General features: G+C 42.4%; 1 protein-coding gene across 1 annotated transcript in view; it reads right to left on the reverse strand.

The window, feature by feature from the left end:
• Positions 1-25293, reverse strand: part of cacna1ha (calcium channel, voltage-dependent, T type, alpha 1H subunit a) — a 610320-nt gene that overhangs the window by 207618 nt on the left and 377409 nt on the right. The window contains exons 8-11 of the mRNA XM_078558934.1: positions 14589-14681; positions 12110-12418; positions 11632-11932; positions 1893-2284 (exon numbers count right to left, since the gene is read on the reverse strand). Coding sequence (XP_078415060.1) covers positions 1893-2284; positions 11632-11932; positions 12110-12418; positions 14589-14681 — 1095 coding nt within the window. The remainder of the gene's footprint in view (positions 1-1892; positions 2285-11631; positions 11933-12109; positions 12419-14588; positions 14682-25293) is intronic.

Here is a 25293-nt window from a genome sequence, read left to right on the forward strand (position 1 = left end):
GTTGGCATGAATGGGGTATGGGGAGTGTTTGGGGAATTTGAAGGGGTGTGAGGGGTGAGGGCCAGAGGGCTGTCTTTTTACTACAACTGGTAAAAGTCCCAGAGCACCAAGGTGGGCCTTTTAAACAGCCTGCCTCGGCACTTGGCAGCCCCTGTGGCTGCCTCCATACTGTTTCCGGGGTTGGCAGGCCCGACTCCAATACGCACCCGCCCACCCCGAAAACCACAATCCTGTTATTTGGAGCTGTTTCTCCCGAGGGGGTGCGAGCCGGGAATTTTCCCAACTCTGTGCACCCGCCTCGGGAGCAAACGGACGGTCTTATATCTCCATAAAATGAAGTCCTTCTTAGGACTGCTTTGCCATTGTTAAATTTGTAATGAAGATTGTGAAGCATTACAAACTAGGAATTCATTCTGCTGAAGCTACTGATGCTGTATATTCGTACTCTGATATCAAATCTTAATTACAGTGGAATTTAAGAATTACTGATGAAACACACTCTTTTCTCCACAAGCCTTCTCAACTCCCACAACATTTACCATTGTTCATTAAATCATACTTGGCCGACAGGATAGCTAGATGGTCTATTCCCAAGTCTTTCTCCATGCTCTTAAGTTGGCTACAGGAGGTTTATGATAACTGATTGGCACACTAAAATCCAATTCTTCTCTTGTTGCAAATCATCAGGCCTCTGGTCAATACATGGCTCCTGGTGACATTCAAATAGACTGTTGTGAGGGTGGCCGAGTTGTTACTATTAATTATAGAGTTGATCAGCAGACACTTCTTTGGTGAAAAGGCTGGGGTGGATTTTCAGCTCGGCATGCAGGTGTGCGCCTGACACGCACAAGTGTGAAATAGTGGGCTGTTAAGCCCATTAATTAATTAATTAAAGTGAATTTTTCCCTGCCCGTTCAACCTTATGGTTGGCGGGCGGGCGAAAAGGCCAAGCGGCCTTTGGGCCTTTGAGGAATTCTTATCCATGGGAGGGATGAGGTTTCCGATGTTAATTAAAAATAAAATAAAAACTTTTAATTCTCATTTTTAACATGTCCCTGCTCATGTAACAGCGTCACATGAGTGGAGACATGTTTACCTTAATTTTAAAATCTTTATTTTTAATGTGAGAAATCTTCAGCTCCCTGAGGCAGCTCTGTGCCTTCAGGGAGCTTTCACTGCGTGCACCCACGCACATGCGCTGACTTCCGCACTCGCCCTTCTCCCCCCACCCACCCCAACCAGGCAGCGTTGAGCGTTTCAGTATGCGATTCACCCTGGCTGGCCGTTAATTGGCCAGCCAGTGTAAAATCACAGTTGAGGTATGATCAGGGGCGGCGGACCGTTGCGTGGCTGCTCCCGGTCCCACCCGCCCAACAAAGGGAAAATCCTCCCCATTAAGTTTATTTACAATGTACTCAGCAGCAACTTCTGTGTGCTTTCAACTCTAACCCTATCTCTACACTGACTCCAGAAGTAGCCTATGCTACTCTCCTATTGGTTACTACAAATCATGTGACCTTCCTTAACAAGTATTATTCTTAAAGGTAAACCATAATTACTAGATAGACAGTCAATTTTAAACCTTAGCTCAAGCAACTGATAGTAAATGCCACATCATGATGTTTCAACAATGTTTGCATGGCACCAAAGGACCATTTTACCTGCTTTCCCATCTTGATACTCCATTTTAGCTGAGAACGTCGACCTTAGTAAGTCAATTAACCTTTAAATGTAAATAGTGTTTAATCGAATAATAAGCAGACTATATTGAGGCTTGTCAAGCAAAATAATACAAATCCATAAAAAGGCCAGGAAACATTAGGTGAAAGCCATTTCTTTTACAAGATATTCCAGTCACCAGACAGACAGAAACATTAATTATTAACTCTTACCTGCTCATGGTACTCAATACCCATGCTCAACGTGTTGATCAGAATGGCTATCATAATCCCACGGTTAAAATATTTACTTTCCACAATTCTTTTCATTTTTTCAGAGAATAATGTCCAGAGCACGATTAATTTATTCTTTTCCTTTGGTTTCTTTTTGTTCTTGTGTATCTGATCTCTTTGGTCACCTTGCGCGATGTCGTGTGTAAATTCATACACGCCATCAGCATCAGAGTCACCACTTTCTGAATCACTGAGCTCTAGCTCTGGGTTTTCTAAAACGCGGGCACAATAAGGGCAGTTCTGAAGTTCACAAGTCAAGACACCAGCCTGAGTATTGGGTGTAGAGCATGGCATGTTGAGTCCTGACAACTTGCTTGCGGCTCGAAAGATTCCTTCAATAAAGATATCCAAAAAAAAAATTATCAAGATGCCATGAATTTATATTATTTATGACTACCTCTTACCTAAACTCTTGATAACAATATTCCCTGCTATTTTTCTAACTTACCATTGGGAAGGTATGCATGCTTTTCACTTAAACTGTCAGTTTAGGGAACGTAATATTCATTTACTTAATGAGCACATCTGAAACACCTTTGTAGTAGGTTTTGTGAATTATATTGTTATTTGCATTCAGTTATCGTTATGGGACAGCCACATACACAATTCAGGTTACTAACTGAGCAAGTATGACTGAATATCATGAGGATTCCATTCACATGGCAAAGCAAAACAGTAAATGGAAACACAAAGTTAATCAAATACCGTAACAAAATCAATATAAATTTCAATCATTCAAAATTCCTTAAGAATTATTTTCCATATTTGATTCATTATTAAATCTCCTGAATTAACAATATGAAGAGAATGTTCTTATATTCAAAATCACTGGTACTCTTATCTGGGTTCAATTAAAGAGAAGTGAAAATAAATGCAATATTGAAGAATTCCTTCACAGTGGAAAGACATAATAACCATGGTGGCAACATTTTTTGGCTTCATTATGTCTATGCATTGCACTTGGCAAATTTTTAACAATCAAAAGTAGGAATGGAAAATTAAAATAGCCTCTTCCTCTTTTAAAGACTATCTCACGCTGGACAAAAGCAGTAAAGGATGCCATTTGGTCCCATATCGCACTGTTTTAGTTTACAAAAACTGTCATTAGCCCTTCTAATCATTAAACAACATGATAAATTGAGAACATGAACCCTTTTTTAGGTTTACTGACTGCAGAGCTGAATTTTGTAAAATGTGGACCATTTAAAGGTTCTTGTTTTCCTAGCCCTTGATGAATAATGTCAGTACACATCTACAGATGAACCAAATGCCATTCAAGGCATGAACTATTATCTCTCCATCTTGTTCTCTACACATGATCAGTATCTCACAAAAAGTTTCTCCTCAAAGGAAAATAATGTTTTCCAGGCCATTCCAAGGGTGGTTTTAAAAAGTAAACACAATAAGGATTTACTTTACAGTTACACGATAGGATTGTAAATCCATTCATTAGGAGCAGGTTTGAGATTTCACAGTCTATAGAGGAATTCTTTTCCCCAAATTGTCCAATTTTAGAATGTTCATAGTTTGTGATGGTAATCCAGAAGCAACGTATCATGGGCAGTGGGAAAAAACTCAATATTCCGAAGTCATAATGAAGGCCTAACTGATGTTTCACAGGAAGACAGTATACCTTCAATAGAGTTTTAATTTCAAACACTGGAGACAATGGCACCTTTAGGCCGCAATCAACCTATTTAAGATCGATGCCGCAATTCGTGCATTCATCCTAAATTGCTTCCAATGGGATGTTCAATGGATGACTAATTGGTTCCATAGATGAATTATGATTACAAATCTGGGCAATAGCATGACTGAGTATTGCCAAATTGATTTACTTCAGGGAGCTAGGCTTAACAGTATTTCTCAGTTATTGGTTGTTAGGAAATGATCAAATCTCTTGTTTCTCCTGCCTTTTTTAACTTTGGGTTTTGTTTTATACATGTTACTTAAACTTATATCTTTTTTCCAATCTTTTAATTCTTTTCACTTTGTTTATATTTTCTCTTTCAACAGTTATTTACTTTTCCATTTCATTTTCTAGGTCTTTAGATCTACACTTTCAAATCTTGGTCAGAAATTAATCTTGATGTGTGTATTTTCAAGTCTGTTACAATACAATAGAATTACATTATACCAGGATCGATTAAAAACAGGTCCCCAGTGTCGGTCCAGTGCGATTGTTTCAATGTTGGGAAAGTGATATAAATGACTTCTCATAATTTAGCAACAATCTGAAGCAAGATGGTAACTTATTCATTACAGACTGAGGCAGAAGTTAGAAGCATACATAAAACCATTAGTAATTTCCCCACACAGATGCTGTAGAAAGATGAGCAAATTCTAATGTTGGGAAAAAGTAAATTCTAAAGCAACCCACTAGCCTCCTCCCCCACCACACATCCACTCCTGTTGCTTTGTAAAAATAGCTTTTTGGTTGGATTTGCTTGTGAGACTATAGAGTGAAAGGTTATTCTTAAAATATCATCTTAGATTTGAGTGCTATTCCTAGGGATAAACGGAAGGGTTCCAATTAACTTCACTTGTGAATTTAAATGTTAATAGCTGTAAAATCTTGGCATGTTTGTTTGAAGTCATTTGCCAAAAAGATATCAAAGGTATAGTGAGTCATAGAGAGAACATTACAGTTCTGATACTCCAACGATGGGAAAGATGGAGTTGAGCTGATTCAGAGTGTTAGCTCACAAGCAGTTCCAGCACAGAAGAAATGTTTGGTACAATCTTTCAACAGCAATCTTTCTCAATTCGAGTAGGCTACAGGTACATGTGAAACTTGCTCAGATAGGTTGGCTTGTAGCTGACATTTGGAAAATCTGTTAAGGTAGCAGTTAACCCTTAAGGATGAAGTGTGCTTGTGCTAAACATGTGGGAAATTTTGTTATAATGGGACAGTACAGGTGAGTGGACAATGCTGTTCCATGTAAAGATGAAAATTTTGAAGGAATTGCATCAATGGGGGCTTGTCTATTCAGGCTGAAGACATCCTTCTGTAAAATGACAGCTACAAGCTGCATGAAGGCAGATTGAGTAAATTTAATCATGGCTGCACATGTTTGGTGTTGGGTAAAGGGTGTAAGTGTGCTTCTCACTTTTCTGTGACATTTCTTTTGGGGTCTATTAGGCATGGTACACTTTAAAGATGGTAACTCCCACATTTTCTGGGAGGTACGATGTTAAGGAGGCCTTTGGAGGTTAAGGAATGATTTGATCGAGGTGTTTAAAATGATGAAATGTTAAAGGGTAAGTGGATTTATGAGTCTCAGACAAAGGGATGTGTCTATAAGGTAATCAGAGAGTTGGAGAGACTGGTTTTAACACAGAGGTTTCTGAGGCTGTGGAATGCACTAGCAGAGTTAGTGATTGCAGCACCGCATAGGTCAACAGATAAGACTTGATGGTTGAAGGAAAGAGGAAACAAAGGGATATGTGGACAGAGCAGGCACATGGTATTTATCCTCCATATGTGCAATAGCCCTAATCCTAACACAGATTGATTGCTTTTGTGTTGCAATTGCTACACAATTCTTAATGATCTTCGGCCCTGATCCAGCAATGTTTCCCATTAGCCAATGGCCATGTATTTCCAGCCCAGCCTGATACTGGTCCTGTCTGTTTCATATTTGGTTGGATGTTTGACAGATGGTTTATTTCAGGATCGGCTAATTCAATTTTAATTTAATTCAACTCTAAGCCTGACACACAACTTGAGCTTCCAGTGTTTATTTTTTGAAGGTTCTGGGAGCTACAGCAGCTCTCCATCTAGATTGCTGACAGGTCAAATCCCAGTTTCACAAAAAATAAACAAATAATCCCCTATAACGGAAGGTATGAACTGGCTGATATTGTTTTTTTTTGTTTTTGTTTACTCAGGGAAAACAGGCTGAGTGATATTCTAACTTGATAAATGAAATGACTGCATTAAAAAAAAATTTTAAAATGCTGGTTTTGGACATTTTGTAGGTTGTAGATACTTTTGTTCACTTTTTTTAGTTTACACAGATTATCAAGGTGAAAATGATATCAGACTTAGTGGTACCAGTACCCACAGCTAGTAAAGCAGACAAGGTTATGAGAAATTTAGTAAAATGCAACCCAAAAATAGGTTGAAAACATTGATGCGTAGTGACCATACTGTTCCAAACTGTAAGTCATCACTTAATAAAATTATAAGGATCAGAGTTCTCTGATTATTACAGGAAAGAAGCAATTTGATTGGTTGAAGAAGAAGCTAGCTGTTTGGTGAATATCTGGTGAGTATCTAGTAAGTGTTTAATGTTTATTCTATTCCTAAGGTTTAGAATAAAGTAGGAACTGTACTTTTTGGTAAGGTCTATTAAGCAAGATTTAAAAGTTTAAGGTTAAGGCATGGCAGGACAGCTTAGCCAAGCAGAATACCTATCCTGTAGACACTTCTCGTGACCCAGACGAGCCCAAGTGCAGCAAGTGTCACTGGCTGCATAAGCTTGAGCTCCGCGTTTCAGAGCTTGATCAGCGGTTGGAGACACTGAGGTGCATCTGTGAGGCAGAGAACTACGAGGATAGCGTGTTCAGAGAGGTGGTCACATCACAAGTTAGGGGCAAGCAGGCATATAGGGAATAGGTGACCACCGGGCAGTCCAAGAGAAACAGATAGGTAGTGCAGGAGTCCTCAGAGGTCTCACTCACTAAACGGTTTTCCATTCAGGATATCAGTGAGGGCGAAGGATCTTTGGAGGAGTGCAGCAAGAGTCAAGCCCGTGGCACCCCGGGTGGCCCAGCTGCACAGGAGGGGAGGAAGTAGAGCGGAAGAGCAGTACTGATGGGGGATTCTTTAGTTAGGGGAACAGACAGGCGTTTCTGTGACCATCAATGTGACTCCAGGATGGTTTGTTGCCTCCCTGGTGCTAGGGTCAAGGATGTCGCAGGACGGCTACAGGACATTCTTGTGGGGGAGGGCAAACAGCCAGAGGTCGTGGTTCACATTGATACTAACGACATAGGTAGGAAGGGGGATGTGGTCCTGCAATCGGAATTTAGGGAGCTAGGTAGAAAATTAGCAAGCAGGATCTCTAAAGTAGCAATCTCCGGATTACTCCTCCTGCCATGTGCAAGCGAGTACAGAAATAGGAAGATAAGACAGATGAATGTGTGGCTGGAAAGATGGTGCAGGAGGGAGGGCTTTAGATTCCTGGGACACTGGGACTGGCTCTGGCAGAGATGGCACCTGTACAAGCCGGATGGATTGCATCTGAACAGAGCCGGGACTGAGTTCCTTGCAGGTCGTTTTGCTAGTGCTGTTGGGGAAGGTTTAAACTAACTCAGCAGGGGTGTGGGAACCAGGAGAGAATATTAGAAAGTAATACCAGGTTGCATGGAATGCTGGGAGAGGCAGATAACACTAAAATAGAGAATAGTAAGTTAATAGATGGAGTCGGAATAAGGGAGCAAATAATGAAGTCTAAATCAGGGTTGACACTGCATGTACGTGAATGCACGGAGGATAGTTAATAAAATCAGAAAGTTACAGGCACAGATTACCCTGTGGGATTATGATGTGGCGATAACGGAGACCTGGCTTAAGGAAGGGCAGATCTGAGTGCTAAATATTCTTGGTTACAGTGTTCAGAAAGGATAGGAACGGGAACAAATGAGGAGGGGTGGTGTTTTTGGTTAAGGAGAGTATTGCAGTACTGGAGAGAGAGGATGTGTCAGAGGACTCAAGGACAGAATCAATTTGGCTAGAGCTAAGGAATAAGAAGGGTTCAATTACATTGCTCGGCGTAATGTATAGACCACCAGCTAGTGGGAAGGATATAGAGGAACAGCTCTGTAAGGAAATTACAGAGAGGTGTAAACATTGTGGAGTAGTTATAATGGAGGACCTTAATTACTTGTATGGAGACTGGGATAGTGGTAGTGTAAGGGGCAGTGAGGGACAAGCGTTCCTAGATTGTGTTCAGGAGAATTTCCTACAGCAGAATGTGTCCAGTCTAACGAGAAAGTAGGCACTGCTAGACCTGGTTCTTGGGAATGAGGCGGGCTAAGTAGATCAATTGACAGTAGGGGAACAGTGATCATTGTATCATAAAGTTTAGGATTACATTGGAAAAGGATATTGGTCAATCCAGAGTAAGAATAATCAACTGGCTGAGAGTGGACTTCAAGGGGACAAGAACGGAGCTGGGCTGGATAGACTGGAGCCAAAGGTTGACAGGAAAAACAGTAGCTGAACAACGGGCTACCTTCAAAGAGGAGATCGTTTGGGCACAGTCAAGGTACGTTCCCTCAAAAGGGAAGGGTAGGACAAACAAATCCAGAGCTCCCTGGATGACAAAGGGGAAATTAAGTTAAAGAAAAAGTGTGCTTACGACAGGTGTCAGGTAGCAAATACAATTGAGAACCAAGCTGCATACAGAAGGTTCAGAAGGGATGTGAAAAAGCAAATACGAGAAGCAAAGAGAGATTATGAAAAAAGACTGGCAGCTAACATAAAAGGGAATCCCAAAGTATTCTGTGAGCACATCAATAGTGAAAGGATGGTAAAAGAAAGAGTAGGGCAGGTTAGGGACCAGAAAGGGGGTTTACAAATGGAGGCAAGACGCATGGCTGAGGCGTTAAATGAATACTTTGCATCTGTCTTTACCTACGAGGTAGATGTTGTCCAGGCCATGGTGACAGAGGAGGAAACTCAGTCACTAGAAGGCTTTAAAATTGATAAGGAGGAGATATTTGATAAACTGTCAGTACTTAAAGTTGATAAGGCACCAGGACCGGATGAGATGCATCCAAGAATATTGAGGGAAGTGAGGGTGGAAATTCCAGAGGCACTGGCAATCTTTCAATGTTTCCTGGATTCGTTGGAGGTGCCAGAGGACTGGAGAATTGCAAACATTACGCCCTTGTTCAAAAAAGGTTACAAAGATCTGCCCTGCAATTACAGACCAGTCAGTTTAACTTTGGTGGTGGGGAAACTTCTAGAAACAATTATTCAGGATAGAAAAATTTGGATTGATTGGGATGAGTCAGCCTGGATTTGTTAAAGGAAAATCGTGTCTAACTAATTTACTGGAGCTTTTTGATGAGGTAGCAGAGATGGTTGATGAGAGCAAGGTCGTTGAAGTGGTGTATATAGACTTCCAAAAGGTGTTCGATACAGTGCCAAACAACAGACTTGTGAGGAAAGTTATGGCCAGGACTTTTCCCTCGGCGATTTGGGGGCGGGGCCCGGTTGCTGAGAGGAAAATGACGTGGGATGACGTTGGCAGGAATCCCCGACGTCATCCTGGTCCATTTAAAGTTTTAGGAAGGCGGGCAGACAGCGAAATCAGCTGTCCACCCACTGACCTGTCAATGGCCAATTGAGGCCATTGACAGGCTATTTAAAGTAATTAAAGACCTGCTTGGCCAACCTTAAGGCTGGCGGGCAGGCCAGGAGCCCCAGCGGGCTCCAGATTATTGATGAAGCTTCATCCACTGGCGGGATGAAGTTTCATGTCCGTATTGTAAAAAATTAAGAAAGTGTATGTGTTTTTTATTAACATGTCCCATCTCATGTGACATTGTCACATGAGGGGGACATGTTAATAATTTTTTACTGTTTCTATTTTTAATGTTTTTGACAGTATCAGTATTCTCCCTGAGACAGGACTTTGCCTCAGGGAGAAGTGCGCTCTTTCGCGCGCATGTGCGAAAGAGCGCACTTTGACAGCTGGGGATTCCCTCCCCCCCCAACACAGGAAGAGCATAGCGCTTCCCATCGGGGATGCTGCTGGGCGGGCCTTAATTGGCCCGCCCACATAAAATGGTGGCGAGCCCTGTTTCAGTGGCGGGGGTCAGCTGCCCGCCCGCCGCCAGGCCGGTGAGGCCTGCCCGCCACCCAAGGGCAAGATTCTGCCCTATAGTTCATGGAATAAAAGGGGCAGTAGCAATGTGGATACAAAATTGGCTGAGTGATAGGAAACAGAGAGTAATAGTTAATGGGTATTTTTCCAGCTGGAAGAAGGTTTGTAGTGGAGTTCACCAGGGTTCGGTATTGGGACCCTTGCTCTTCCTGATATATCTAAATGATATAGATCTTGGTGTGCAGGAGACAATTTCAAAGTTTGCAGATGACACAAAACTTGGGAGAATTGTAAACTGTGAGGAGGAGGGTGTCAAACTTCAAAAAGACATTGACACATTGGTGGAGTCGGCAGATAGGTGGCAGATGAAGTTCAATACGGAGAAGTGTGAGGTGACAGAGGTGATACACACTTTGGTACAAAGAATCTGGAGAGGCAGTATAAAATAAAAGATACTATTCTGAAAGGTGTGTAGGAGCAGAGACACCTGGGTGTATATGTATGTAAATCATTAAAGGTGCCAGGACAGGTAGAGAGAGCTGTTTCTAAAGCATACAGTGTTCTCGGCTTCATTAATAGGGGCATAGAGTACAAGAGCAGGGAGGTTTATGATGAACTTATATAAGACACTGATTAGACCTCAGCTGGAGTATTGTGTACAGTTCTGAGTGCCACACTTTAGCAAGGATGTGAACGCATTGGAGAGAGTGCAGAAGAGGTTTACGAGCATGATTCCAGGGATGGGGCACTTCAGTTATTAAGAAAGATTGGACAAGTTGGGGCTGTTTCCCTTGGAGAGGAGAAGACTTGATAGAAGTTTTAAAAATAATGAGGGGCCTGGACATCAATAGTGAAAGGGTGGTAAAAGGAAGAGTAGGGCAGGTTATGGACCAGAAAGGAGATTTACAAATGGAGGCAAGACGCATGGCTGAGGCGTTAAATGAATACTTTGCATCTATCTTTACCTACGAGGTAGATGCTGCCCAGGCCATGGTGACAGAGGAGGAAACTCAGTCACTAGAAGGCTTTAAAATTGATAAGGAAGAGATATTTGGTAAACTGATAGGGAGAAACAGTTCCCGTTTGTAAATGGATCGAGAACCAGAGGGCACAGTTTTAAGGTGTTTTGCAAAAGAAGCAAATGCAAAATGAGAAAAAACTTTTTCACACATCGAGTAGTTAGGGTTTGGAATGCACTGCCTGGAAGTGTGGTGGAAGTAGGTTCAATTGAGGCATTCAAGAGGGCATTGAATGACTATCTAAATAGAAACAAAGTGCAGGGCTACGGAGAAAAGGCACGAGATTGGTACTAAGTTAAAACGCTCAGAGAACTGGTGCAGACACGATGAGCCAAATGGCCTCCTTCTACACCGTAACAATTTTGTGATTATTAATCCTTCTGTGTAGACATTATCATATACTAACTATGTGAAGCACACTGGATATATGTATCTTCAACTGTACCCAGCAAAAAATTGAACTGACCAAAATTCAATAAAACCAGCATTTTATATACTGTAACAAAACTATAGTCTTATCTATGTGAGCAACTTTGCTCTAGTAATCCACCACATCAGAACTCCCTAAGGAGTTTACTGCCCCAATCACGCGATGGTTCCAACTTACATTGAACAGAAAGAAAACTTCATAGCCAAATTGCCAGGTAATCAGTCACAGATATGCATTATTTTTAATCTTCTCATTTATCCTGCTTAATGTTTTAAACATCAGTGCATTTGTAAAATTGAGTGGCTTCCTCATGAAGCTTTTAACCTATTAGAATTAATTTTGAAGTGACTAGTAAACAATTGCTGCAAAATAACAGTGACATTTCTTACCATGTTCTCCCACAAAATGGTGCAGTTTGCCATAGGAATCTGCCAAGTTCATGTTAGGGTTCCCTTTGCCCATAGTGATGGGCGTATTACTGCTTCTCTTGCCTTTTAGTTTTGGTGTGCAGCTGCTTCTACTAGTCACAGATGGAACTATTGTTGGATAGTTCATGCCCCCATGATGTGTAAGGCCAGCCATTAGCTTAACATTAGCTGCAGTGGAAGACTTGCATGTCATTTGTGGGCCTTCAAAGTGGCAGTCGGCATGGTAAATACTGTGAACTGACTCGGCACCTGAAGAAGGATTCTGGTGGTTTAATACAGATGAAGGAAGCATGAGCTTACTGCCAGCTCGTAAAGATTTCATCTCCACATCACAAAGTTCTGGACTGCCCTGCTGTGCCCTTGAATTACCATTGCTGATATGATAATGATGGTGATGATGATGATGGTGGTGGTGAATTAAATGATGAATTGACCTTACACGTCCCTTATTCCGCCATTTTCTCTCCTGACCATTCGAGCTGTTTGGGGTGACTTTCTTGCGTTGTTTATTTTGCCAGATGTTGTAAAGGCGCAGTGTGCGCCGCTTCACTTTCCTAAAGAGGTGGCAAATGTATTTCAGAAGCTCTTCATAGAGACTTCCAGGCTCAGAGAAGCTGGCGATTGTGCTATCATTTGAAAGAAAGCGGGCTCGCTGCTCCTGCATTAATTGGTTCTCACGTTGCTTTGTTTCTGAAAACTGAGTTGCTATGACAACCAGGCACAGGTTAATCATGAAGAATGAACCAACCTAAAGAATATTTTTAAAGACATGATTACAAAAAATCAGTTTTATATTCACAAAGACAGCAAAAATGGTAATTCCCTGTGCTGGCAATTGTTGGTCTTCACTTTAATAGAGTTCATTAACTCATTTTGTTTTGTTGGAACCAAAGTATTAAGAATGGAACTCATCTCATATTCAAGGGAGACTGAATATCTTAGAGGTACCTCATATCAGTAATCTAATTTAACAGAATATGTTGTATGTGACATTATATTAAAATGATGTTTTAAAATTGATATAACCGAAAGAAAGCACCACTTAACATTTCCTAATGCTTGTGAGCGTGTTGTCTAATATCCAGGATACTGTCGTCAGAACAATTCTCTCTTCGATAGGTTGGGAAAGAAATTTTAAAAAGGGATTACTTTTCCACATTAATGCTACATAGGGTGAATTTTCCTGACTCAAACACACAGAAAAATTGTTGCTAACCCGTTGTCTCTGTTCTGTGCTGGAATAACATCACTCCTTAATTTTCTGTCAGGCTTTTCAAGTGGCTGGACGTGAAGGGGGTACACATCGATGTAAGTTATTTGTAGATAAATGCCTGATGTCTCTGCCCACAGATTTCCTATAATAGCTGGGGCAGATTGCCACTCAAAATAACCTGGCAGTGCCCTTCCCACGTTGTCTGTTTTAAAGGTCACCAACACTATCTTAAGGACAGAAGGTGGTATTTTCAAGGAAGGTCCTGATCTTTGACTTTTGGCATTCAAAATAGTGTTGCAGCTTCAGTACTTGTTTCAGAGTGTTGTTACTTGGTCCTCTTAGGGTTACCAGAAGACAGGAATGTTCCTTCCCAGCCCCCAAACCCCAATCATGCAAGGATTCCATCTTACTTTGAATAGAAAGAGAAACTTCAAAGCCAAATTTACACTCTCCTTCTTGCACTATCAATCTAAATACCCACACTCGTTTTCCCAGTTCATCATTATTCAATATGCCAAAGAGAACAGCCAAGTAAAGACAATCGAAAAATATGTGCAGCTATCTGTCCAATGCTTATCACTATGGTGTTGCCCTTTTAAGATGGCATTTTAGGTGGGTCTGCCTTTTCTATCATGCTTTCTTAGTGAATTCCCACCGCCAAGAATGTCTCCAGTACATAGTGCTGGCCTCAATCTTATTAAGCATAGATCACAGGTGGCCCTTACACAGGTTGTGAAGTCTCTATTGCTATCAGGATGGTTTGGTCCAGCCTGTCTTCTGGTTTTTGGATGGTCATAGTGAGTGATGGGCAGGCAGATGAGTCACGTGGAACTACTGCTACAAAAGAGAAACATCTCTGCCAAGCCTACTTCCATTCAAAGCATATTTGAAGCTTCCTTTTCACTGTTAATTCTAATCTGCAGCTGCAGAGCCCCTGTGGCATCAATGACATCTTGGTAGCCTGTCACTACTTGGCAAGCTCATCAAGTCATCATGCCCAATGCTGTGGCCAAGGCCTGAATGGCAGATGTTTGAGCAGCGCACTGCAGATGGCTCTAGAATTGACATTCTATCCAAGGCTGTGCAGATTCTGCATGATGGAACTTAGCATTCCATTCACATAGCTGCAGGACTCCTCTGGTAATCCTCCCACAACCTCTCATCTTCAAAATGTGTTCTTCCCTTGAAGTTTGGGCCTGACCTCAACAGCTAGGGAGCAACGAGACCTCATCCTTAAGAAAACACTCCCTGCTCCCTCTCTTCTATCTGATCTTGCTCGTGTTCAGCAGTGCTCTTACTTACTCTGTGCTGCCGCCTAGTTGCATTTCCAATCTATTGGAATTGGTGTCTCTGAGATGGTGAGTGAATGAAGTATATGCAGCAATGGGCTGCCAGTTACCCTGGTGTTACTACTTTGATTCTATATTCTTAAAATATATTTCTCTTCAGGTACATAATCTAAACTATCTTATCCTGTGCCACAATAGTTTATGAATCAAATAAAATGTCTAACTAAAACATCCATTAAAAATAAACTAAACAATAGTTTTTATATTTTGCCCACATGCAATAAAGATCATCTAAAGTCTACAGTCTAATCTGAAAACTCACCCTAATAAGTAATATTTTAGAAAATGTACAATATACAAATATTCACCATTAAAGCAAATGTAGACTTTTAAGCTCTTAAATCACATATACTTACAATTATAAGCAGTATAAAATATATAAAATTGTAAAAAGAATGTGCATCCATAACATAATACATGATGTCCACCCATCCTTCCAGGGTAATAACCTGGGGAGAAAGCAACAAATATTATATTTTATAACCTGTTTTTTGAAAAGTAATAACAGACAAATAATTTTAGGATGCAAAAACCAGTGATAACTTTTCCTATTTAATTACCCAATGTTTAATTACCCAATAGTTAACAAAACTGCAACTGGATTTTATTAAATGTGCATGCATATACAAATTTGCTCACATATTATTTTAAGACTTTCCTAAAAATGAAATAATCTAAAAGAATATTAAAAAAAACATTATTTCTCATCCTTTTATTACTTTTCTTATCCTTTCTTTTTTAAAGAGTGCATTACTAGTCTGAGACCAGTAGCGGTAGTTCAGGTTTCTGCCAGACAGAATGCCTGGCTCCTGCCTGGCTGTAATTTTAGCTGCTCTGTTTAGGAGAGGCTCCTGTGCATGCCTGATTAATCCATGGCCAGAGTTCTGTTTCCCGTAATCAATTAGCAAATCAAGAGTGACAACACATTGGATTTACAAACTATGGGGTGCTGAACTGAAGTAGAGCGAAACTACCCTCTCCGAGTTGGCCTCTGATTCTGCAGGACTGTAAGTGCAATCAAAATGATGAAGGGTGGCTGAATGTCCAACAGCAGCAACTGCCACTGCTTTTTTAGTGAAATGCAGCCTCATAAGCAGATCTCCATATATAGACAACAGAAAGAGCAATAGGGTCTGATAACATGTGCTGCTAAATAATGTCCACAGGGACTGAAGTTCCTCCTGTGATGTCTTAGCAAGTGAACTTCCCTACCATCCTCCTCTGGCTCTTCTATGAAAATGATATACAGGGGAATCCCCACGCTGAACTCCAACAAATGGTTACCTCATGGAGCTTGTTGTTAGGCAGTTGGCTGCATATCAGAAGAGCCTGCAAATTGGTCAATTAATTGCAAAAGTATCAACTAACATAAGGTTTCTACATTAAATTCTTATCCTCTACCTTGATCCACTGCTCTTGTTTTCCCTCTGATGAGGGGACAAGTATAGCAGAATGATGAGATTTGGGACAGGTAATATCATCCCATCAATATTCTATGGCCTAGAAATTCAGCAGTGTTCAATTTTGAGCACCTGACCTGCAGAATTCTAACAGCCCGCTCTTGAACGTGAAGGTCTGAGGAGCTCAGATTTTGAGCCTCTGGGCTCATTGTCATGTGGAAGGTACAGCCCGAACAGGTTAATGTGCCAATGTGCAGGTAAGTGGTTGGCTAAGGTCGCAGCAGTCTGCGGTATTGTTGGCTGGCCCTCACAGTGCATTTGAGGGAGAGGCTAGGAGTCAGGGCTAGGTGGAGATCAGAGGGACCTTGAGGTCAGAGTTGGGTCTGAGGTTGGAGATATCGGAAGTGGCGGCGGTTAAGGCAAGTATTAATCTTTTCTTCATTCCATGCTACTTAAGTTTGTTTTGATTGCCCAGAGGCAATCAAAGGTACTGGCTGCCTAAGGCGCAAGCCTAGGTTGCAAGAGGGAGCAGAAGCAGGAGTTAGTATTTGCATAAGTTAATGACCTAAAGCCTGTTTCTAATATGGGTAAAGAATGCCTCTTGTATGATCCTTACCAGAATGGCAGGTGACGCAGAATTGTGTTTGTGCAGAGTGAACGCCTTTTTGGACACAGAATAATAGCCATAAGCACTGAAAATCCCTGGATATCAAAGCCAAATTTCTATGTCTACAGGAAGGATGTGGACACAAGCCAGTTCTGGCAGAGTATTTTTACAGACATATACTAGTGAAGACTGTGCAAAACTCAAGGGAGTACCATAAAATTTGCTCTGATTTTGTATTTTACTCATAGAAACTATTTAAAATAGAGCCGATAAACAGCAAACCAAATATTCTGCTTAACAAATTGTCAAAAAAAGCAAAATAACACCTAATGAAATATATATAACACAAAAGGGAACCAATTGTCACAAATTCTCTGGCACTCTGAACATTTCTCAATGTGGTTCACAATCAGCAAGAGAAGATTTTTAGCAAGAAATCAAAATTTTCTTCATAAATACTCATCACTCATTTAATTTATGGATGTATGATCACTGTGTTGTGCACTGAACAAGTAAATAGCAAATAAAGATGATCAGCACCCTCCCGCCCAACAACACCTTAAAACAATGACTGACTTGTTAAGTATTTATTTAAAATATACAATGGAACCCTTTTCCTTTAATAAGAAAACAGTTCAATTTATCAACAGTTTCAGATCAGGAAGCAGCTGAATTAAGAGCTCCCCTGACAGTCTGATAATGATAAAGAAATGAGTGAATTCACATTGAATTATTGAAAACTGGCAGCTCAATTTGAAATTGTTCCATTCTCAACATTGATTGAAAAATTACTTCGGAGGCTCTTCAACATGCTTTGTCAGCCTGTGAATCGGAACCAAGATCAGCTACATACTTGGCAAAAATGACTAAGATCTTGAAGCTGACTGTTTCCCAAGTAAGTGTAACTAAAAGATTCAGTCAGCACATGGACTGATATTAAGCACACTATAAGTAGTTTCAATCAATGCATTGCACTGTTCCTTATAGATTCATTGATCACAGTGCAGAAGAATGCCATTTGGCCTGTCATGTCTGTGGTAGCTCTGTGAGAGCAACTCAGCTAGTCCCACCAGCAAATCTTTTCTCTTCAGATAATTATCCCATTCCCTTCTGAAAACCATGACTGAATTTGCTTTCATCCCACATTCTGGCAGTGTATTCTAACTACTCAAACATGTAATTTATTTTACCTTATGTCACCTTTGGTTCTTTTGCCATTCACAAATTGGTGTCCAATAGGAACAGTTTCTCATTATTTATTTTGTCCAAACCCCTAATGATTTTGGACAACTCTACCAAATCTCCTCTCAACCGTTCCTTCTCTAAGGAGAACAGCCCACGCTTCACAATGCCAGATTAACACTTGCAGGGCTAAAAATGTGTTGAAGCCCATTTGCAGACATGGGGATCATGATGCATGATTACCCCGTGCCCAATCATGTTGAGGCACGCAGTATGCAAACTTCACACTGCCTCCACATTTCAATGATTGTGATGTGCGGCCCAGTGTGAAATGCACTGCTGATTGGCTGCATGCACAGGAGTGTGCATGGCCAGCACAGTGTTAGTTAGCCTACGCTTTTTAAAGGCAGCCTGCACCTATTAAAAGAGGAATTGCACACAAGACACAGCAGCTGCTAGAACTGTGTCAGAGAGTGTTTAATGGAGCAACAGGTGACAGAGGGGGTGCCCAGATTCACTGGTGCGGTGTTGGAGGCCTTAGTCCAGGATGTTGAGAGGAGGACAGATGTAATGAGCGGAATTTAATGCCCTCTCCTCAAACAGGTTTGGAGATGGGGGTGGGTGGGGGCATTTAATCGGATGGGTGGGTGCCAGATGGGGGCTGGGATTTTCCTACCCTGTCGAGGGCGGGACCAGCCATGGGCAAGGTGGCGCCCCAGCCAGAAGTCCATTGATTTGCGGCAGGACCAGAAGATCCCAGTGGTGGGCAGGTGCAGAAAATCCCACCCAGGGACACTGCCTCTGCCTCAATTAAGTCCAGGGATGGCCATTCTTCCCCACAGCCAATTGAGGCTCTTAAATGAGCAATTAATGCCCACTTAAAGGCCTCATCTCACTGTTGTTGGTTTTCACCCAGCAACAAGCACGGGCCTCGCCATGCGGGAAGCCTGAAAAGCAAACACTTCTGGGGTGGCTTGTGGGCTTCCAAGGTTGGGGGGTGGAGGCGTGTCCCTCATTCAAAGGCACTCAGTGCCTGATCAAGGGACACAGCATTGGGAAGGGGGCAAATGTCCGTGAGAGCCACCTTCTGGCCCTTGCTGCTGACCTCCTCCCCCATGACACTCACTTCGAGACCCTCATCCTGCCTCATTCATCTATGGCTAGTGTCCCTTGGCAACCCTGGACTTTGGGTGGTTACCAGCAGCATCCACTGTTTCCCCAGTGACACTGCCAAGCAATGCACACCTGCTCGCCTCCAATTGGCCAGCAGCCCTTGACATCAGGATTTCTTCTCCTGGAGTCTTTGATCCTGCAGAAGGCCCACCACTGCCCAGTTGGCACTTAATGTGGCAGGCCTTCCTGAAAGGAGGTGACATGGGACTCTTGTCGGCTCTTCAGCTAACAGATGAGACCTCCATTGTCTCCATTAAATACCACCCAATGTTTCCACAGGGGCCTTCAATGCATACTTTCTGAAGGAAATGGGAACAGGTGGCCACAGAGGGCAGGGGTCTGACCCCAAGAACCTTGTTGCAGTGCTGGGAAATGTTCAATGACCTCACATGAGTGGTCAAGGTCAGTGAATGCATCTTCAAATGCCAAATACTTGCTTGTTACCATGTAGGCTCAGACTGTGACCATCATGGCTGCAGGTACCAGTGGTCAAAAGGCACACAGGCCATACAGCAGCCCAGCAATCTGTGCTGCAGCAGATTACTCCGACTGTGAAGGTGCTGCCCCAGGAGAGTTTTTTTTTAATTCATTCACAGGATGTGGGCTTTACTGGCTGGGCCAGCATTTATTGCCCATCCCTGATTGCCCTTGAGAAGGTGGTGGTGAGCTGCTTTCTTGACCACTGCAGTCCATGTGGTGTAGGTACACCCACAGTGCTGTTAGGAAGGGAGTTCCAGGATCTTGACCCAGCGACAGTGAAGGAACGCCGATATATTTCCAAGTCAGGATGGTGAGTGGCTTGGAGGGGAACTTCCAGGTGGTGGTGTTCCCATGTGTCTGCTGCCCTTGTCCTTCTAGATGGTAGTGGTTGTGGGTTTGGAAGGTGCTGTCAAAGGAGCCTTGGTGAATTCCTGCAGTGCATCTTGTAGATTGTACACGCTGCTGCTACTGTGCGTTGGTGATGGAGTGAGTGAATGTTTGTGGATGTGCTTTGAATCAAGGGCTGCTTTGTCCTGGATGGTGTCAAGCTTCTTGAGTGTTGTGGGAGCTGCACTCATCCAGGCAAGTGGAGAGTATTCCATCACACTCCTGACTTGTGCCTTGTAGATGGTGGACAGGCTTTGGGGAGTCAGGAGGTGAGTTACTCATCGCAGGATTCCTAGCCTCCGACCTGCTCTTGTAGCCACAGTATTTATATGGCTAGTCCAGTTCAGTTTTTGGTCAATGGTAACCCCCAGGATGTTGATAGTGGGGAATTCAGTGATGGTAATGCCATTGAACATTGGGGGTGATGGTCGGGTTCTCTCTTGTTGGAGATGATCACTGCCTGACACTTGTGTGGCACGAATATTACTTTCCGCTTGTCAGCCCAAGCGTGGATATTGTCCAGGTCTTGCTGCATTTGGACATGCACTGCTTCAGTATCTGAGGAGTCATGAATGGTGCTGAACATCGTGCAATCAGCAGCGTACATCCCCACTTCTGACCTTATAATGGAAGAAAGGTCATTGATGAAGCAGCTGAAGATGATGCTCTCATCCTCCCACCACCACCTCAGCACTAGTGCGTTTGCTGTTACCTTTCAGCCAGCCAGCCCAGAATGCTGTTGCCCAAAGCAAGGTGGTGCAGTCCAAAGCCGAGCCCTCAAGACCCAAACTGCTTGAGGTCCTCCTGAAAGGCCATCTACAGTCTCCCTAATGAAAATCGGCAGCTTTCCACCAGCCATGCTGCAACCACTCAGGTAGCACTGTATAGGAGCACTTGGCCAGGCAAATATATTTACAAGACAGGCACTAAGGGAATGCATAAGTGTGAATAGTTCATTTTTGAATGCATTACTGGAAGTGTTGTTGGATAATACCATAAGGGAATGTTTTTGTGTGGTATCTTTTATTTTAAGGTTTTGGCCAAGAGGATGCTGTGATAGAAAGGTGGGGAATTGTAGCACAGTGGTGATGTTGTGATGGTATTTCAGGGGAATCAGAGTCTGAACAGCTGCTCACAGATAGCCTGTCTGAAGCAAAAAGGTCCTCGATGCCTCTTCTCTCCCCCCCCACCTCTTCCTCTTCCCGAAGTGGCTGCCAAAGGCCTGGTGGCAAGGGCTGACAGAGAGGTTGTGGAGGACACAACAGACCATCATGAATTTGGAGACATGCTCTGGCAAGTACTGGAGGGCTCTCCCCAAGCAGTCCAAGTAACAGGACTGTTGTTTCAGAATACCGATGGTTTGCTCCACAATATTCCTTATGGCTACATGGCTCTCATTACAGGTGTATTGTCCAGGCATGATTGGATGGTGGAGGGGAGCCATTAGCCAGGTGTAGAGCAGGTAGCCCTGATCACCAAGGAGTCATCTTCTGGTTCATCTTAGTGGCACAAATATTGCAGCAAGATAAAAGCATTGTGACTGCTGCCAGGATAGTGGACATTCACCGACATGATGTTCTCTACATGGTTGCAGACCAATTGCACCTTCAGGGAGAGGAAGCTCTTGTGTTACAGTACATCTTCCCACTAATACTTGGGCCCCACAGAGACATGTGGAAGCAGTCAATGGCTCCTTGCACCACTGGGAATCCCTCTGGCCTGGCAAATTTACTTGGCTACTCCCCCTACTTCACCCTGGTAAGAGAGAAGACTATCAAGTCCCCTCTGGCATAGAGGACCTTCATAAAATCCATGATGAAGCACTGCACGATAAACTGTGAGATGTTGGCAGTGTAGTCTGCTCCCATCTGCAAGTGTTTGCTGGTGTAGAAATTGAGGGCAATGGTAATCTTCATGCCTAATGGCAGCATCGTCCTCACCCACAACTTATGGTTGTTGGTCTGGTTGGAGGAGGTGACACAGTTCAGTGACTACCTCCTTGGTGAAATGAAACTGTCTCAGACACTGCTCCTGGCTGAGATGAAGGTAGGAACAGTGCTCCCTGAAGAGCTTTAATGAGTAGAACATTCGATTGAGAGTCTTCCATCTCTTCCCTCTGTGCACAGCTTCCCATCTCTGCTGCCTGTGTTATAAGTCCCTGTAATGCTGTACCCAAGAGGGACTGCAACTATAGACACTACTCTACTGAAAGCAAGCTTTCAGCTGACAAGCCTTATAACTCCTCTGACTTCCTTATGAAAGTCCAGCACCACTTCATTCTGAATGCAAAAACCTTTTCAAACCCGCCTAACAACACTGAGCACAGTACTTCCCCCTCACTTAGCTGTAGCAGAAAAAATTCAGAAACACCACATCCGGAAGTTTCATGCTGATCTCATTAAATAGTGAGGGGAGTCTTTCGAGCACATGTTCGGCTGGGAGTAAGCAAAGGCGATAACAGGACCTGCGAAGTCCAAAATTGCAGATTGGGAACCAAATCAGCATTAGACAGTTTGACATCATAATCTGTCTACTCTACATGTTTTTGGTGCATGTGCAGCATGCTGCACAACTGCATATACAATCATGGCACACCTTGAAGGCCATGACTGCAGTGGTACAGCTGACATTTTATGAGCTTCAGCCTTCCATAGCAATATCACAAGTGTCTCTATGCAAGCAAATTTACCAACCATGATGTCAACATTGGTGAGTATAATTTCACCATCACTGTCAGGCAGCATCTTCAAATTAACCAAGATACTTAGGCCATACAGAAGTACTTAATAGTATAGCTTTCAATAAACATAGACAAAAGCATCAATATTAGACATGCCCCACTAAATGATAACTACACATACAAAACTTTCAGTTCTACAGAAACTCATTGCTTATGGTCAACAAATGTTTTCTCTTTGTGAAGTGAATGCTCAACATTAATCTTTCTCAAACTATTTCCTCATGTTAGTTTATGTGGTGCGTATGAATGCAGTCTTAGCTCAACTCAGTTGTTGTGGGTATGCTCTGGGTGAAGCAGCCAATCCTGCCTATACATATACAGCCACAGTCATCGCATATAGAGCCAGATACATCACATATGGAGAGTCATTAAAAGCCTTAAATGACAACATATTAAACAAATGATGAGGGATGCTGATAACATGCTGTCCGTTGACGACAAACATTTTAAGCAGACGGTGCTGTATGCAGCATACTGTAGCAGCTGTGATAGCAGGTGCTTGCATTCTGTTTACAGTTAGTGCTGAAAAGTCACTTCAAAAACCCATAGCATATTGTGTGATGCTTATTTATTGGATTTGCTGTCATGTTTCTAATCCCTAATGGGTGGCAATGACACCTGAATACTTGAAAAACTGAAAATGTACTGTTTTGTTCCCACTGCTTCTGTCAACTTTAGCACAGAGGACGAGAGTCTGACAGCACAAGGTACTTTAAGTTACAGAAAATATTGGTTGATATTAAGCTGTGACTTTATTAACTGCCTCTAGGAGATTAATTTGAATCAGTGCTGTCGATCTCAGTTAAGGAAAAACAGAGCAATGAAGGGAATCATTTGGAATCTCCAGCAGTGAGGGTGATTGCAGAAACCACTGAGGATTTAGTGATTTTGCCAGAACAATTATGTTAGCTTCATGGTGGCATCCCAATTTTTGTTAAAGTGCATTTGGCTAAGATACCAATAGGTTCTCGCCTCTTTTCTGAGTGTCGCTATCCCCTGCTGGTTGTATAATAAGAACCACAGGAAACGTATCTGCCTAACGTTCACAAACACTATTTAACAAATCAAGCTCAACCATGGCACCCCGTAGGTGGTCGCTAATTACTTATTGATGTGGTGTAATTTTGCAGTAAAACTGTTGAATATTCAGCAAAACAGAACATGAACAGAAATTTGCATTTCTTCTTGGCAATATGCTGTTTGAAGTAAAAAAAATGCTCAAAGCATTATTTTGATTAACACAGACACCACTATCAAGGCCACCATTTGTTGCCCATCCCTAATTGCCCTTGAACTGAGTGATTTTTCACACCATTTCAGGGGGCAGTTAAGAGTCAACCACATTGTTGTGGGTCTGGAGATACATGTAGGCCAGACCAGGTGAAGAAAACAGATTTCCTTCCCTAAAGGACATTAGTGAACCAGATGGGTTTTTACAACAATCAACACTGGTTTCATGGTCACCACTACTGAGACTAGCTTTTCAATTCCAGATTATTAATTGAATTTAAATTCCACCAGCTGCCATGGTGGGATTTAAACCCTTGTCCCCAGAACATTAGCCTGGGCCTCTGGATTACTAGTCCAAACACGTTACCACTAAGCCACTGCCTCTCCCCTTTCTGGTATTCTGGTATCCTTCCAGTTTTGTATTGCCCATATGTTTGACATTAAGGAATATTCAGCTTGTTTTACAAAATCAATTTATATATTGGAAATAAGAACAGTAAACAATAGTAGCATAGCATAGGTCAGCAAACCATTTGAAAAAGAAAGGTTAGTTTTTTGAGTTCTGATAAAGGGCATCACACAATAGGCTAACCTATCTCTCTATTTCAGACCATGACTCACCACTTTTGCAGATCCGGCAATTTCTGTTTTCATGTGAGATGTCCAGCATTAACATTTTCATTAATTATACTTTGTAAAGATTCTCAGATCCTTGCCTTTAACAACAGAAGATTAAACTAACACCAATAACTTGTGCTTACAGAGCAATGATGTAGAAAATGTTCCAAGCTACTTCAGAGCTTTATGGAAAATAAATTAAGTGACATTGTAAACTGGACACTACCAGACTATGCCTTGAAGATTCTGTTAAAATGGCTAGAAATTACCTTCTACAAAACATGGAGATGTCAGGCTGCTACAAATAAAAAAACATGTCTCCAAGGCTGAAAACCATTGTGTGAGACATACCCTTTAAGTTGTGCAATTAAGTTCTATGCCATAATACTATAGATGCAATGTGAGCATGCGATTAATGTGGAAAGGTTCTCTAAGGGTTTAATCATTCATTACATACTGAGAAGTTCACAGGTTCTTTATGGGAAGAAATCTCAAGTCGGCGAGCGGGGGGTGGGGCCCGCTCGCTGATGCGTAAAATGACAGGCGGTGACGTCGGGCGTGCGTCCCGACGTCACTGTGCGTCATTTAGATTGTCAGTTCGGCGGGTGCACAGCCAAGTCGGCTGCGCACCTGCTGAACTGTCAAAGGCCTATTAAGGCCATTAAGAAAGTAATTAAAGTTGTTAAGAATGTTGCCCATCCAACCTTAAGGTTGGCAGGCAGGTGAAGAGCCCAAATAGCCTTCACATTTTTCATGAAACCTCATCCATGGGTGGGATGAGGTTTCATGAAGGGTTTATTAATTAAATAACATTTTTTGAAAAAATTAATGGACATATCCCAGCTCATGTGACAGTTTCACATTAGGGGACATGTCCTTAAATTTTTTTGTACCTTTCATCAATGTTTCATAGCTTAAACTAATCCCTCTGAGGCACCTCTGTGGGCCATAATTGGCCCACCCACATAAAATGGTAGCGCAGCCCCAATCAGGGGCGCCGATCGGGTTCGTGCCCCCCCACACAACCCCCCCAACGGGGAGAAATTTCTGCCCTATGTTCTCCCAACTATCACTGAGCATGTTTCTTCTATGAAATTCACTACCTACTCTCTTTACCTCATCTTATCCCAGCTCCTAATCATCGAATTTCCTCTTCTCAATTCCATGATCATTCATATTAACCTGTCCTTATCCTCTGGCTCAGTCTCTAGATTTGATCAAACTGTTGCCATCGCATCCTCTTA

This window comes from Cetorhinus maximus, chromosome 15 (assembly GCF_964194155.1).
Source record: "Cetorhinus maximus chromosome 15, sCetMax3.hap1.1, whole genome shotgun sequence".
Lineage (NCBI taxonomy): Eukaryota > Metazoa > Chordata > Chondrichthyes > Lamniformes > Cetorhinidae > Cetorhinus > Cetorhinus maximus.